The sequence below is a fragment of the Mercurialis annua genome, linkage group LG2 (genome assembly GCF_937616625.2).
Source record: "Mercurialis annua linkage group LG2, ddMerAnnu1.2, whole genome shotgun sequence".
NCBI classification, from domain to species: domain Eukaryota; kingdom Viridiplantae; phylum Streptophyta; class Magnoliopsida; order Malpighiales; family Euphorbiaceae; genus Mercurialis; species Mercurialis annua.
In genome coordinates this window covers 3,377,734-3,395,748 of record NC_065571.1, presented here as the reverse complement: position 1 = coordinate 3,395,748, position 18,015 = coordinate 3,377,734, and the positions used below count along the sequence as shown (strand labels likewise).

The 18,015-nt window shown below is 27.5% G+C and overlaps 2 protein-coding genes across 2 annotated transcripts; one reads left to right on the top strand and one right to left on the bottom strand.

The window, feature by feature from the left end:
* Nucleotides 1-3,920: 3,920 nt before the first annotated feature.
* On the top strand, nt 3,921-5,102 carry LOC126666987 (GATA transcription factor 15-like). The gene is made up of 3 exons (XM_050359926.2): nt 3,921-4,288; nt 4,383-4,481; nt 4,633-5,102. The coding sequence occupies exons 1-3, from the start codon at nt 4,268-4,270 to the stop codon at nt 4,918-4,920; spliced, it is 408 nt and encodes a 135-aa protein (XP_050215883.1). The 5' UTR covers nt 3,921-4,267; the 3' UTR covers nt 4,921-5,102.
* A 5,500-nt stretch (nt 5,103-10,602) lies between these two features.
* On the bottom strand, nt 10,603-11,746 carry LOC126670638 (leucine-rich repeat extensin-like protein 1). The gene has a single exon (XM_050364415.2). The coding sequence runs from the start codon at nt 11,548-11,550 to the stop codon at nt 11,020-11,022; it is 531 nt and encodes a 176-aa protein (XP_050220372.1). The 5' UTR covers nt 11,551-11,746; the 3' UTR covers nt 10,603-11,019.
* Nucleotides 11,747-18,015: the final 6,269 nt, after the last annotated feature.

Genomic DNA, 18,015 nt, shown 5'->3' with positions numbered 1-18,015 from the left:
TCCTTTGTTCATTTTTTTTTTTGATTTGAAGGGCTTCCTGATTTAGGTTTTGGGTAGGTGCTGTTCATTTAGCTTTGGGTTATGTTTAACCAATGGTGGAATCATGAATCCTTTTCGGTCCAGTCTAATTTTCATTTGACCATCTAGTCCATCTTTGATCTTCCGGCAGTTTGGACTAGCCTTCCTTTGCTTCATTACGAATTCTACCTTAAAAAGAAAAAAATTGACGGTAGTCCGGACTAGAGCTTGCCTTAGGCTACAACTGGTTCCGTCCCTAAGTCTCCCGGTAACTGCTAAGTTTTCACTTCATCAAAATTACTGTCATTTGGTTGCCTCTTTTGAGGGGTGAGCAAATTGTATCAATCCTATTAATTTACGGATTTAGTGAATTATTTTATTTTTTAAATTAAGTCGGATATATTATCAATTTGAATCGAAATTGATTTAACCGAGTTAATTAAGATTTAAATATGAAAAAACTAAAATCAGTGAAACTCAATAAAAAGTATAGAAAATATTCGATTAATCAAGTCAGCTAATTCTTAAAACTCTTGTAATCAAATTAAAACAAAATTATTGGCCAATCAAATTGTTTAAACTGACTAAAATCTTTGGCTAAATTTAACTGAAATAATTCTGTTAAATTTATTGATTCAATTTAATTGATAAAAAAGTCGGTTAAATTAGTTAACCGTACCGATCTCTCTCCACGCTTTTGAGAGAGAAATAGAAATGGTCCATAGTATTGAAGACCATAAAAAAGGATCTCATGAGCTTTCACTTTCTTTCTGTGTCATGTAATATCCGCAGGATTTTTGTCTATTACATTTTGTAGCCAGCTTCAATTCTATGACTATCCACTCATTCTTTTCTTCTATTTTTCAATTGCTGAACCCATTAATTTATTTTGTGGGTCAAATTAATGGTTCAAATTGCCACTTGCATTTATTTAATAACGATCTAGTGTAGTGATTCCAACTTTTATTTAGGTACATTATGACACATAATGTACCTAAATAAAATATATAACTGACAATTATTCATCTTATATATTGAAATTTAATAATATAATTTTGCTCATCTATAATATATACTGTATTCACCTTCATAAAGTTATAGTAAAATATTATACTATATTTTTTTTTTTGGAATGTTTTTATTTTATGAAATATTTTCGAGTCCGTTATTATATACAATTGCTAGATTAATGAAAAAAAAGGAATGTTTCTTCTTTTGAGCATGTCCATTTGTACTATTTTCTCTTCATTAATTCCATGTGGGGATTACTAATGTACTTTTTGATTAAAGATTATCTTTATATAATTAGTTGAGTAATGATTATAAAACCTAATTTCTTAGATGTGGATATTAGTAGAACTACTTGGATAATACAATGCCACTCATCTTTCTTTTCTTTTTATGGGAATAATATGAGTTCGTGATGCAGGAATTTTATATCCGTAAAGGGAAATATAATTTGATCAAATGTAATTTGTACATCTTAATTTTAGTATTTTCTTTAGTAGAAAAATAAATCTTGAAAAAATAGTGTATCATCGGTCTGTTCGATTTGGTTTAACTTAAATATAGAATAATTTTTCTTTTTCAAAATATTAAAAATGAAAACAAATCAAATCTAAAATAATTTGTCATATATTGCACATTTCAATTAATATCAAACATAAAAATAATATTATTCTTAATAAACATAAAATTATAAAATTCGATCTTTAGGTTTTTTAAAATTATCAAAAAAGTTTAACAAATTACAGTAAAAAGTTTGTTTTGTGTTTTAATTATAAGTTTATAACAATAAACACAAAAGCAAGGTGTATTTTATTTGACAGTCTGCTCATATGACAACCTATGCTTGATGCCAATGTAAGATTTGAGAGGGAAAATTCAAATTTCAAAAACTTTTTACTATGCTACACATTTTTAATGTTTTCATTTATCATATCGTGTAATCTACTAGTTTAATTAGTAGTGCGTTTTCCATTCCAAACTAATAGTAAAAGCATACACAATACAAAATATAATTTATATAATTACTAATATTGTAGTTTTTATTTTATAATTTTAATTATTATTAAGGTTTAAATATTGTAGTTATGTTTAAAATTGGTGGTTACGGTCAATTACAATTTGAATATATATATGTCATGCTTTTTTTTTTTACAATGATGATGTAATTATATATAATTTATAAGCTTAATCACCAAAAAATACCCATCTTTTAGCGTTTTTTCAGTTGCACCCTGACATTGTAATTTTATCTAATTCTACCTTGAAAATCAAATTGGATTATTTTTCACTCGGAAAAAAATAAAAATCCTTATAAAGTACTTGTTTGAACTCTTTTCCACACAAAAAGTTAAAAACAAATAATTTATTTTAACTTTTTTCAAATGAAAAAGAGATCGATGTAGTATTTAAGGGTGAAATTGAAACCCAAAAGTGCAAATTTGGATAAATTAGATAAAATTACAACGTCGGAGTACAACTGAAAAGAGGTTAAAAGATGAGGGCTTTTTTGGTGATGAGGCCTAATAGTTTCAGTAATAATAAAGTTATTTTCCTAAAAGAATTCATGTGTGTTTGGTTAAAAATAATTCATATGTATGAATTGTGAAAATACAAGTGTTTTTTGGCCAAATTTGCAACATGAGTCAATATTTGAATGTATAATATTCACAATGATATGAGAAAAGAATCCATAATAGTTGACAAATCTGTACTATCATATAGTCTACAGCAACAGCAACAATAAAGAGGTCCTACTTTGGCTGACCCAATCTAACGGCTCAGATGTAATGCATCAGATCAGACCCTGAAACCTCAGTAATACGAGTGTACTGAATCACTACCCAATCATTATTTCATTATGATTATCATAATATTCATTCATAATTAATCAGAATATTTGTATCCTCATTTGCGAGCCAAAATCCTCAATTCAGTGGCGCCAAAATTTTGTCGAACCGAACCGCAACAGTTACCTAACCCACAGTTTTGATTTAAACTTTACTACTTTCTTAGATTCTAAAAAATTAGTTACTCTTTCCATCTAAAATTAAAAATATTAATTAATGATTTAAAAGAAAAAGAAAAATATTAATTAAGTTATTTAATGATTAATTAATATATATATTTTCATTAATTGAAGATCATTAAAAGAATAAAATTTTATATTAAATAAAAGTAATGTAATAGTATTTATTTTATAAATTAATATATATTATCTACATAAGTTAAGTTTTGAATTTTTATATTCATCTTAAATTGTCTGTAAATTTAAATAAGAGTACATTTATAAAAATAATTAATTATTTAAAAAATTTAAGTACGAGTAGTTCTATATTTTTAAAATACACCAATTGCAATTTGTTGGTTAAAAAATAATTTTTTAAAAGCTAAAATTATTAAATTTTATATTAAAAAATACAATAAAAGTTGATAAAATTAGTATTTGATTTTATTATTTGGATATGAGTTTAAATTATTATATTTAATTTATTTTTGTTTTTTTTTAATTTTTAATAGACTAATTTATTTATAAATTAAATATTAAATATGTAAAATATATTTATAAAAGAGAAAAAATTAAACAATTATGGATACTGGTTTGGAAAACCAGCCATTCTGATTCCGATTCCAAACCCTAAAATCGCTGGTTTAGTTCATGTTTGAAACCAAACCCTAGCCGGGACTAAAACATACCAAATCCAAAAACAAAATGGCGCCTTTTTGTTCATTTTCAGCAATCTCTTTTTAGTGGTTTTGGCGGGTGTTCAATAATTAATCGTTGTCTGTTGGGTCAAAAAGTTCATTTTCTTCAAAACCAGGGCCATTCTCGTAAATTCACAACGTTCATAAGTGCTAGGGTTTCGAGTCCCATTTATAAAGAGTTTTTCAGATCCGCTTGCTAGCTTTGAATGTGCGTGTGTGGTGTCTGTGCAACTGTGTCTCTGTCGGTCTCATTTCTTCTAAATATATTTTTTTTTCTCTGCAAATCACACTTAAATTTTTTAAATCATCACTAGTTTTTACTTAATTTTCTTTTTACTCACCACCCATTTGCTTATTCTTGAATCTTGATCTTTAATCTTTGATCTTCCATTTCCCAGATTTTGATCTTGATCTTGATTTAATAGTTCATACCCAACTCTTCGATTCTTGATTTAAAATCTTTAATCTGATCACTGATCGATCTTTTTCACGATTGCCAACTTTTTTTCTCATCTGGGTTTGTTTTAGATCTCTTAAAATGTTGGATCCAAGTCCAGAAGTAAGCTCAATCTTTAATTAAATCATATGTTTTTCGATTCTTGATCTCGTTTAAATCTTTAACTAATCAAGCTCTATTTTTAATTCTTATGCAGAGATTAGAGTTTGAAGAAGCATCATCAGAGAAAAAAACTTGTGCTGATTGCGGTACTTCAAAAACACCGCTCTGGAGAGGCGGACCAGCTGGTCCTAAGGTAAATAAACCCGTGAATGGACATTTCATTTAATCAATTTTTTTATTATAAAAAGTATCGGAAAACTTTAAAATAACATTGTTTCGCTGTGTCTGCGATCCGATTAATTTTGAACTGTTTTTAATTGTTTTCTGTTTTTTGTTTTTTGCAGTCACTGTGCAACGCATGTGGGATTAGAAGCAGGAAAAAGAAGAGAGATAATTTGAGTTTAAACAGAGCAGCAAATTTCGAGAAGAAATCAAGAAAAGGGCAAAATCAAAGTAATAATAATAATAATAATAATAGGTTAGGAGATGGATTAAAGCAGAGATTATTGGCTTTGGGTAGAGAAGTTTTGATGCAGAGATCAAGTGTTGAGAAGCACAGGAAAAAATTAGGTGAAGAAGAACAAGCTGCTGTACTATTAATGGCCTTGTCTTATGGTTCTGTTTATGCTTAGAAAAAAATAATTTTTAGGAAATAATAATTATGGAATTTAATTATTTTTGTACTAGTAGTTTTGCTGACCCAATTTGATGATTAAGTTGTATGATTTAATGTGTTTTATTTAATTAAGATTATGATTTGTGGCTAATTGTATTTGTGAAGTTCGTAAGAAATTCAAGCATTTGATTATTGTTATTTTTAATGTATTAGTTTTCGCTTTTATTATATTTTTTGTGTGGTAAAGAATTGAAATAGATGCCAAGATAAATGATATTTTTGTCTAATTATTTAATTTTTGCGTCACATCACTGATGTTATATTATGTACTGTACGATGAAGTGTGACAAGAAAATTAATAATTTTAAGAAGCGGGAATGTAAAATTTATTCTGTTTTCGCGGTGAAATGAAAAGCAATAAAAATTCAAAGTATAGTTAGTACGGATTGTTGACTAATTGAAGCGCCATAATATTTTCTTAGGAGCCAAACAGTCCTAACGAACTTTTGTATATTTTAAATTTGAAATTGTACTTTTTTTTTCTTTTGATATTTTTTACAGGGACAAAAAAATCCGTTTTGTAGCATCATTTAAGGTCGAATATTCTATTTGAATAAATTTCATGTTAATTGAGTTTAAAAAGTTATGATTAATTGGAAATTATTGTTTGTGAAATTGAAGTAGAACCTTTTATATCAGACGATAATTGAAGTAGGGACTTTTTATATGGGCTTAACCCCTGAAAAACCCCCCACCTTTCAACCCCCCTTCGCTTGCACCCTCACCTTTCAAAATCCCCAATTTTACTCAAATTATCACATTTCATTTTCAATTGCACCCTAAAAGTATTAAATTGGGCTTTTGTCACTAGAAAAAAAGTTGAAATCGATACTTTATATTTTTATTCATATTCTAAATTGTTTTTAATGTCTAAATTTCAACAACAAAACCATATTTAATGAGATTTTTAATTGATTTATATTTTATAAAAAAAAATTAACTTTTAAAATTTTAGGAAATATGGTTTTATTGTTGAAATTTAAACATCGAGAACTATTTAGAATATAAATTAATATATAAATTATCGATTTGAACTTTTTTATAGTAAAAAAGGGCTAATTTAATACTTTTAGGGTGCACTTGAAAATGAAAAGTGAGGGTGCAAACGAAGGGGGTTGAAAGGTGGGGTTTTTTTCCAGGGGATTAGCCTTTTATATGAGATGATAATTGAACTATGAACTTTTTATATGAGATAATAATTGAACTATGGACTTTTTATATGAGATGATAATTTTCTCCCTTAAAAAACTAACAAATGTTCAATTCCTTATAAATACAATAAAATAAAAGCTGTAATTTACGTCCCCTAAATGCAAAAAAAATTAACTTTTATCAGTGGCGGACTTAAACATTTAATTTTGGAGAGGCCAACTTATGATCTTAGTAGCACGGATACAACTACTGAAAATGAAGTTCCGTTTTCGAAATACCAAATTTTCAACATATTTTTGAAATGGAAAATATTGATTTAATAAGTTGTTCGTGCTATTAAAATTATAACTAAATTATTATAATTTTTTTTTAGAAAATTTCATGAAATCAATCTTAAATCATTTAAAAGCAATAATTATAATATCATGTCATCATTGTTTATAATTAGAATAAAAAATTAAAATTCAATTTAGGATAGAAAAATAATAACCAAGTCACCGGATGTAAACAAAACAAGACGAACTCGAATTAGGTCAAAAATAATAAACTATTAATTTATATTTGTAAAAGGCTTGCAAGCGGAGCCTCACGAATACTCGAACTCGGCTCAATAGCTCGAACTCGAGTAACTTCAATGTAGCCAAACACATTTACATTCCCAAAACTATTAAAAATTTGGAATTTTAGTTAAAATATTAAACCCACATATATTAAAAAAATATCATTTTTAGAGGGCCATTGCCCCCCTCTTGTTTTAGTGAAGGTTCACTTCTGCTTTATTATTAACCTTTTTTCATTCTGAAATAATAGGTTGTTTGACAAACATGAAATTTTAAAAAGGATTAAATTAGTATGATAATTGTAAACTTTTTCTCATTTGCTAGTGATAATTGTAAACATATTTATGATCAAGGATTATAATATGAATGACATGTTAATTTTTTATTAATAAACTATAACATGTAAAATAATATTGATAATAATATGCATGACGTAACATAACATGAGGCATAACAACTACCTCACTATTTGTAAAACGAAAAAGAAAAAGGAGTAAACGATCGATCCGATATCCATGTGTTTCAGAGTTAAATAATTCACTTTTTGCCTTTTTTTTAATCGGTTAAAAACAATGCTCTCATTTTTTGGATTAATTAAAGACAATACTTTTTATTTTTACATCAATTAAGGATGAAATAGGTCATCCTGGTCCATGGACTTATTCATATTGTATAATTTTATTTTTAATTGACCCCAAAAATTAAAAAAAAGTGTCCTTAATTGATTAAAAACATTAAAAATAAGTTATTTGATCATGAGCTGCAAATTTAGATCCCGGTTAGACTCTTTTTATAAAAGAAAACTTGACATATTTCTATAAGCTTTTAGGAAAGAGATGAAGTGGTGTGTATGTACACAGAATGAGGCCTCAATAGGGATAGGCCCATATTAATATATTATGTAGAATTTCCAGACCTTACTTCAAAATAAACACTGGGCTTCACCGCCATCTTTATAAACTCAAAGCTTTGAACCATTACCACCTTAAACTTTGGGCCGAATAAAGTCTTTGTATGAAATGAAAGAGTTAGTTTCTGCTTCTAAATTTATTCAATTTTTGTTGTGTTATCCCTCGTTGCAGGGGTGTGCAATGGGCAATTTGGTTCGGTTCGATAGTGAAAAAATAAAAATTGATCGGTTGCTTCAGAAATTTATCTCATCTCTTTACTATCCATGCAAAGATGATGATTATCAACACAAATTTGTTTACATTTCAGAATTATCATTTTAATTTCGTTCGATCGAATAATTTGATTCGGTCGAATAATGCGTTCACGGGTCCGGCTTATTTATCAGCAAGACAAACAAATTCTAAATGAGCTAAAATGAACCGAATATAAACTCTTTATTTATGTAACGAGCTAAAAATAAACCTCTCAAAATCGACTCAGCTCGGTTCATTTTCATATCTATTAGTAATAATTAAGCCTTTCTGATTACAGTAAACAGAAAAGTTGAGGTCTTTTGAGTTTGATTAGCTGTAGTAAGTAAGTAAAACAATGGGTGCGTTGTTGTTGTTGTGTCTCTACTGGTGGATATAAAAAGATGCCAATTGACCCCACTGCCCATTCACCATATGTGCCATCCAGCTAAGTCTTCCTGTCTTTTGTCTCCTTCATCAAATTGCATAACTAATAGGCAAAATGTAAATTTGGGATCCTTACATTATCATATAATTTTGAATTGAGTCCTCTCACTTTTATCTGTTAACAATAAATTTTCACACTTCCAATTTTTATGGGATCTTAAATTTTGTGGACTTTTAATAGATCCCTTATCATACCATACATATAAAATGTGTGTACTTCATGCATCGTTAGTACGCCTGATTTTTATTTTATTTTTATATTAAATTTCTTGAGATTGTTGCACTTTCATTTTTAAAAGCAAGTTTTTGATCTTCTTTTTTTTGTTCGTCTTAATTTGAAAATATTAATATTTTTTTTATGATAGAAGGACCAAATATCAGTAAAATGTATACAAATTATAGTGAAAGGAACAAATTAAAGAAAGTGTAATATAAAATTCTAAATATGCATTTTGCCAAACTAATTCCACTCCACCCAATAGTCATCCACACATTAATCGCCTCTTTTCCCATAGAACTTAAAATGTGCCACCAATTATTGAGTACATGAATATATATTATTGAGGTAATAAGAGTTTAAATTTACTATCTTCTTGTTAATATTATAAAGTTTTTTTATTTTTACATTATGATAATTGATTATTTTTTGATGTAAGCTCATTTTCTCAAAGGATGATGCGCATGAGAAGGTGGGATTGGGCACATTCTCCGAAGAAATTTATGAATTTCTAGATGGTCAACGATTCATGGGAGCGAGTTAAAATAAGGTTCAACTCACTAAGTTTAACACTGGATTGGAGAATTTAAAAATGGTGTGTCAGAAACACAGTAAATCAGAGTTCACGTATCAGAGTACGTGCAGCCAACGGAGCTGATTGCATAGAATCATCTATTAAAACAACATCCTTGCAGTACCTGATCCTGACCGCTAACACCACCTCATCAATAACAAAGTTATCTTTTTAGTTTTATTACTAAAATCAAAAAAATTTCCCTATATTAATATAATCACTCTTCGTCCAATAAGAATTGCAGAATTTACTTTTGTAGAATAAAGTTTTAATATCTTTAATTATGATAAGAGAAACTGTTAGTTCTTTTTATAATGGACGCTCCTGTGCCGTTACAACTCGCTAAATTGGCTTATTTAAAAAGAAGAAAAAAAGTTTGGCTTTGTTTAAAAAGACAAAAACAAAGAGCTAACAATTATTAATATCATGAGGTCCTAATCAACCAATATCTCCAACGGAACGGTATACAGTCTAATACAGACTATAGAGTATAGTAGATAAAAGAACGATATTTTAATTTAATCAAGATTTTGTGTATATACAAAAAGGAAATAAATAAACCATCTAATAGCTTGAATAAATTAGGTACTTATTATATAGGAAAAAAGTATTATTTATGTCCTTAAAGTTTACCTTCATGATCAAGTAAACTCTTAACGTTCGAAAAGTCTCAAATATGGCCCTAATGTTTTAGACCCCTAACATCTCATTTATGTGTCCAAATTGGGGGCATGCTTGTTCAATTTTTAAGACGTTAAGAGTATATTTGAACCTTTTCGGACGTTAATGACTTATTTGATCCTCGAGACAAACCTTAAGGGCATAAATGACTCTCTTCCCTATTATATATATAAACAAATATATACTTTCTTTCGCCGTACCAAATCAATAAATATATAATATAAACATAAATGTAAAAAATCAATTAATTCATATAAAATAAATTAATGTTATATGAAATATTAGAGTTATTTTTATTTATTTATTAAATAATTGCAATTCTTCTTAATATATACCAAAATAATTAATAAATGTATATAATATTTAAAAGCGTAATTGACAATCGAGGATTTATAATTTTTTTCAATATCCCCCGTTCTATATAGATAGAAGAAAATGGTGATTTTAGAGAAATTCGAAAATTCACTAGTTGTGATTAATTTATTAAAATATTCCTATAATATTCTTAATTTTTTTAAAGAATATTGAATTATTATGGAATCGCTATATCTAATCGTACAATAAAATTATAAAAGTATTTCAATAATTTTATCTTTAACTAGCATTAAATATGAGAATTTTTTATTTATAAAAACACTAAAAATAGCAATTATATATCTTTACGGAACGAAAGCAACATATTAATAGTATCCTAGGAGCATGTTAGGAGTATCCTATGATTAAACAAGCCAATTATCATGCCCACTTATTCGGTTCAACATCAATAATTGTTGGCTAAATAATGTGTATAGATGCCAATCAAATCAATGCAACATTATAAGGAGACAAAAATAATTTAAATTACCATTAAGTAGGCACTAATTAATTGAACTCAACAAAAAAGAAAAGCTAGCTTTTAACTTTATTAATTATTAATCATAAAATTGACTACAGTTCATTAACTATTTCCAATTAATAACTGCAAAGAAAAAACAAATTAAAATACACTAGATACAATTTGTCTAACAAATTACAAATCATTCACTTCACAGCAAGACTGAAAATTAATTAAAGAGAGTAAATAAAATTACTTGTCATGTTGTCATCATCCTAGTAATTCTCTTACACTTCAAGCTCTGTCCAAGAATGGCATTTTTGTAATTATGCTGAATTCTTGATTCTTGATTTTTGTTTCCTGAAATTTTCAGGAATCTCTCTTGTGATTTTTCCTCAGCTGCATAATTCTCAGATCTGCCAATTTGCCACATTATTCTAATTTCTTTAATTTAATTATAATCTTTAATTAAAACAACAAATTAAACAAAAAAATTAGTAAAGAAACAATAATAGTGCAACTTAAAGAACCCATTAGCTTCAAAGAACCAGACCCCGGCGGTGGAGTATGGTAATAGAATGGAAAATACGGCACTATTGGATTAGGAGGCGGTGGCGTGGGGTAGTTATTATAATCTGGTGGAGGATAGTAATAAGATCCACCTCCACCGCCGCCGCCTTGTGGTGGGGGCGGAGATGAATAAGTGTAAGTTGCAGGTGGAGGTGGAGAGTAATAGGAAGAGCCGCCGCCGGATGAGCTTGGAGGAGATGGTGGTGGTGGACAGTTGTTGGTGGAGGCAGGTGGTGGTGGAGACGGCGGGGGAGGAGACGGTGGCGGTGGAGATGGATTAGGGTTGCAGCAAGTTGAACACATTGTGCATGCAATTTGATAGAGCATTCTTGGTTTTGGTATTGGCGATGAGTTTGCGAAACTTGAGAGCATCATAAACAGAGCTAATAATAAAGGAACAGATCGTGTCATTCTTGAAATTATTATCATGAGATGCTGAATTAGAATTCAAGAATTTGATGAAAATGTTTTGTAATGCACAAGAAATATAAGAGAAATAATAATAATAAGAAGAAGAAAAGTTGTGGTTGAATTGTTGAGGAAACTGATAAAAGAAAAACCAAGAAAAGGGAAGTTAGTGTGAAGTGAGTGTGGGTTGTACTAAGTGTCTCTTATCTTTGAAGCTACACCATACAGTATCATTATCATCTTTTATGGTGCTCTATAAAATATTATAGTAATAAATAAAAATATTTTTCTCTAGACAATATTGACTACAACTATTGTTGTATATTTAGTTAATAAAATAAATAACGATATTATTATTTAAAAATAAAAGATTAATAAATATACAATTTGAACCTTTCTATTTGATTCTTGGTGATTTATTTTGTTTCAAACATATATTATATAATATCTATTTATAATAAAATAATTGGAATTTCTTTTAGCATATTTTAATTTTATTTTTTATTATGCTGACTTGGGTGATACTTGATATAGACATGACACTAACATTGGTTCTATTTATATTTTTTATGATATTAAATTTTAAATAAAAATAAATTATTTATGTTGAAATTTAATAAAATTTCATATATAAAATTTATCATCCACATCAATAAATAAAAATTACATAAAAATTATTCAATTAGGTATAATTTCATTTTTGGTAATGTTGGGAACTAATTTGAAATAAATAATCATTATGATTTAAATAAAGACATAAGGTTAATATGAAGGTCAAAATTATATATTTTATGAATATTTTATTTTTGAAAAAATATTAAAAAATATTAAAATTGTAAATAGAATGAGAAGAAATGAACATACTCCCTCCGTTTTTTTTTAATTGTCCATTTAGCCAATATTGCACATATCAAGATAGTCTTTTTTTTGTTTTAATTTATAAAGAAAAATATTAATATAGCCCTATTAGTTAATAAATGCCATTTAAATTAAAACATAGAGTCATTTATTAGGAATGGGTAAACTTAGAAGATAAGTAGCTAATATCACATGGGATTTCTAAATGGACAATTATTTGTAGACAAATAAAATTAGTTAAATGGACAACTAAAAAAGAAAGGAGGGAGTATAAGTTTCAATTTAACCAAAGATAAAAATATGGAGTATATAAAAGTTTCTTTTGAAAAATAAAAGTTTCTCTAAAAGGGCAAAAGCAGGAGTCCAAAATTCGTTAAAGATGACAACCGACACATTTAGCTTTACAACATTTTTTTCATACACAAATCAAACGCGTCATCGATGGGTAATAATGTCCATTCAATGAATCTTAAGTGGTAATATTGCAAATATGAATTGAGTAAAAAACGTTGAAAACATAAAACGGTGAGTTTGAAAAAGGAACGAAGGAGCGTCGTTAAAGACGGGCTTGACCAAAATCAGAAATGTTGACACGTGGAAGGTTATACACGGCTTGATTTTGATCACGTGGCGTATGAATGGGAGGCGTAAAGAAGACGACTTTTCCACGTCGGTACTCGCTTGTCTTGGTGAAAAATTTATCTCATATCAAAAATTTAGCTGCAATGATTCATAAAAAAAAATGGCTTAAATGCATCAAAAAAATTACCAATTTTTACATATTTTTAGTATTTAACATAATTTTTTAATTTTGACAAAAAAGTATATGAATTTTTAAAAATTTACAATTGAAGACATTGATACCATTTTGGATGTAAAACGACACCGTTTTAGATTAAAACGGCGCCGTTTTAGATGTAAAATTGCACTATTTTTCAAAGGGAACATGCACGTGCTCTTAATTGCAAAATTTTAAAAATTCATATACTTTTTTACCAAAATTAAAAGTTTATATTAAATACCAAAAACACGCGAAAATTTGTGATTTTTGGTGTATTTAAGCCTAAAAAAATAGCCATTGTCATTAAATTAATCACACCGTTCGATTTTTTAGTTGGCCATTTGATATTTTTAGTATATTTAGATGACTTTTTATTATATTTTTTATTTTACTAAACTATTACATGAAATAGATAATTGAAGTTGTAAAACTAAATTTTCATAAAAAGAATCATAAATAAGATTATACCAGTATTAATATTTATAATTTTAAAAAATAAAAAATATTAAAATGACAATTAAATAATAAAAAATAAAAAATTTACCATTAACTGCAAAAAAAAATTGTACTTTATTCTTATAATTTATATTTACTCAATAATTAAAATATATACTAAAATATAATGATTCATTATTTTCTCAAAAGCTTATGAAATTTCTACAAATTTAGTTTAATAATAAAATCGTATTATTTAAATTTAAAAATATGATATATATTTTTTTGTCAAGAGCTAAAACCAAAAACGTATGATAAATTATGCTTGTACATTTTGTGGCTTTAATATGATCTACTATGGATTAATATCTTTTTATGTTCCAGTGAGTTTAAGAGATTAAGTCTATTTAATCCACAATATCTATAAAAAAATGAATGCTATAGATCAATTTAATTTAATATATTCACTTTTAAGTAGTACTATTTACTTTTTATGGACGGTGTAAATATTTAAAAAACAAAGGGTCAACGCGCCTCTTAAATTTGTGACACATGATTATTTAACTAATTTTTTATTTTTTGAGCAATTAATTCCAAAACTCTTTATTTTTGGGTTAAATTATTATATAATTGTATTTTAAAAACGCGTGAAATACAAATCGAAAGTAAGCGATGCAAAAAACAAATTAGAAAATTTCCGAATTGTTACGATAAAATTATCCTAAACCTATTTTTTGCAATAAAAAAATAAATTATGAATTAATTTAATCCAAATATGAAAGTTTTTGGGCTAATTGCTAAAAAGAATAGAAACTGGATTAAATGACCATATATCACAAGTTCTTCAGTAGCGCGTTGACCCTTTGTTCGATGTTTAAGTAATTAAATTTGGCATTACATGTTTAGAAGTTGAAAAAAAATCCTAATCCAATCTATCTCAGTCAAAAAAAGTACTCACTATAAAAACATAAAAAAAAACTATTAATGTATGCAACAGTTGCAAATGGATAAATCGAAAAATATAGAATATTTAGCCACAACAAACAATTATGCCACTTTATTTTTATAAAAAGAACAGAAAGCATTTGCGGTAGTCAAATATTCAATTATCATTTATGTTTTTCTCATTAAATACCTTAACATTACAAACGTCTCAATAATTTATTATAAGAATAACATGATACAACTGTTGCATCGTATAGTTATTTAAGAATATATTATATAAAACATGTGAAAAAATGTTGAATATTATAATGATAGCCCATAATATATGTACATATTTATAACGTTATGGAACATGTGAAAAAAAATAGAAAAAAAAATGGTGGATGGCAGAGGTTTGATTAGTTGGTGAATAGTTTAAGTTTATTTTTACTGATCCACTGGTTAATTGCATGTGAAGCTGTATAATACAAATATGAGCATTTATGAAGGGGTTTACTATTCGCCGCCCCAAATTACTACCCACCGCCCAAGTTTTGACTGAAATGCCCCTAACATAATTTCAATTCAAAAACAAAAAAAAAAATCTCTCAACTCAAAATTCTCTCAAACTCAACCTAAAATCCCGACGATAACCGGAGCCGATTTATGTCGCAATCAACGGAAAATAAAAGACGGGAACCTCCAATAATTAATTTTATTTGTTTTTAACTGTTTTAATAAAAAAGATTTTTTTTTTAATTTTTTGCAAGGGCCATCGCCCGGCGATGGCGATGGCCCTGTGCACCATCGCCTGGCGATGGCGATGGTGCACAGGGACAATCTTCCCCGAGGGACGATTGTCCCAGTGGACCATTGTCCATGAGGGACGATGGTCCCAGTGGACCGTCGTCATCTTCTGGCGATGGTCCACTGGGACCATCGCAGTGGACAATCGTCCCCCTAGGACGATGGTCCATTGGGACAATCGTCCCCGATGGACGATTGTCCCAGTGCACCATCGCCATCGCCAGGCGATGGTGCACAGGTCCATCGCCATCGCCGGGCGATGGCTTTTAAAAAAAATTAAAAAAAATTAAAAAAATCAAAAAATTAAGTAAATAAAAACCGATTATTTACCGGAAGTTCCGTCTTTTATTTTTAGTCGATTTTGACATTTTTATTGTAAATTCACTCGGATATTCGTTGGGTTTTTAATTGAATTGAGAGAATTGAATATTAAAAAAAAAACTGAAAATGGCTTAGGGGTATTTGGTAAAAAGTTGGACGGTGGGTAGTAATTTGGGGCGGTAAATAGTAGTCCACTTTATGAATTTGAAACGTTCTCTAATAATTAAACATCAAGTTGTATTTCATCAAACTTTACTCTAAAAATATAATAATGTCAATATGCAGAGGTAATAGCTAGACCGCTCTTAACTCAACAGTTGTCAATTTTATCCAACTAGTATTAAACCAAGAAAGAAGTAAATAGAATGATTTCTTATTAGGCTTAATTGCGTAAAAAATCACAAATTTTAGCGTGTTTTACAAATTTAACATAAACTTTCAATTTATCCAAATTAATACACAAATTTTTTAATTTTTGACAATTTTAGCACCGATCAATTTTTCGTTAAAAAAATGTTGACACAGGAATAACCACTATTCCGGCATCCACGTCAGTATTTTTTTCTATTTTTTTGAAGGAAAATTGATCGGTGCTAAAATTGCAAAAAATCAAAAGTTTGTATATTAATTTGCCAAAATTGAAAATTTATGTTAAATTTGAAAAACACGCTAAAATTTATGAATTTTTACGCTATTAAGCCTTCTTATTATGAATCATAATTAAAGAAGTAATGAATTTTTTATTATTGAAAAGAAAAAAATGTTTATGAAAAAAAGATTAAGATGATTTTAACAGAATATAGACTTATATTTATATCATTTGAGTTATAATTTGTTGGTAAAATAATGATAGTAATTTATAAAAGAATATTGACAAGTGTAATTCACTGAAATTTTTCTTAAAAAAATTATATAAATTCTAAATTTAAATTAACTGACGACTCTTGAATAAAAGGATTCACATGAAATGTAGTTTTGGTTTATATTTTTGAATTTTGATGAATACTCTTCCTGTTCATAATATTTGTCACATTTGGTCATTTTTTGTAGATTAAAAAATTAATAAACATGTATTGATTTTTATATATTTTTACTAAATTGTTCATATTAATTACGCCTAATGCCTCAAAAATCCTCGACATTTTAGCCCCTTTTCAATCCTACCCTAACGTTGAAATCTGGTCAATTTTACCCTATTTCGTATTTTTGTGTTTCAATTGTACCCTGAAATATTAAATTTATGTTTTTTTCGTTTGGAAAAAATTAAAAAACGTTCTCCATGTCTAGTATATATTAATTGTATATGTTAAAAATTTATTTAGATTTAGTTAAATTAATTAAAAATTTAAATTAGTTTTAGTTTGATTACGGTTTTTAGATGTTTTTTCAAAATAAAAGAATATTTATATTTTTTTGAATGGAAATAAATTTTATTTTATTTTTAAACTTAGTTAATTAAATATTTTCTCATTTAAATAAAAAGATTGTGAAAAATTAAAAAAATAGGATACAATTGAAATGAGAAAATGCGAAATAGGATAAAATTGACCAGTTTTCAGATTAGAATTGAAAAGGGGTTAAAAGGTCGGGATTTTTTTAAAGTATTAGGCCTATTAATTACCAATAGTTTTATGTTTGACTAGTTTTTTTAACTTTATTAAATTATTTATTGCTAGGAATAAATTTGAAAAAATATTAATTAATATTTTTAAAAAAATTAATATGAAAAATATTATAAACTAATTTTTTTTTTAAATATGACAAATATTATAAATCGGAAGTAGTACTTATAATACTTTGAATCAAAAACAAATTAATTGGTTCAAAATTAGAGTTAAACTGTGGAAGTTATAATTGAGCTCAAGAATCTATAAATAGAAAAGGTGGCTATAGAGCTTTTCCAGGCTGGTTTGGTGGCAATTGTCTATCAAAAAAGTCCCGCTTACGTGGATCCCACATGGTTCATTATAATTGATCCTCTTTCATTTGTCACACCACTTCTTGTATTTGCCTATGATTAATTACCCAATTCTTTAGCTTTCATAATTGAGATAAGAATTACACTATTGAAGATTTGGCTATTGTCATTAAAATTATTTTCTTCTTTTTCTGTTTGCGATTTTAATACTATATTTTACCAAATGTCTCCATACATTTCAACCTTTTTAAGCTTTCATTCTATAATTTAATGTCATTTTAGGCATTTCTTATGCAAAAAACGATGTTAGTTTGACCATTTGAATGACTAAAATATCATTGGATAAAATATTTAGACGTAAGCTGTCAAAATTGAAAGGTTAATCTTTTTTGTGCCAGAAAAAAGAAAAATTAAAATGCGGGCTGCAGTGTTTAATAAAATG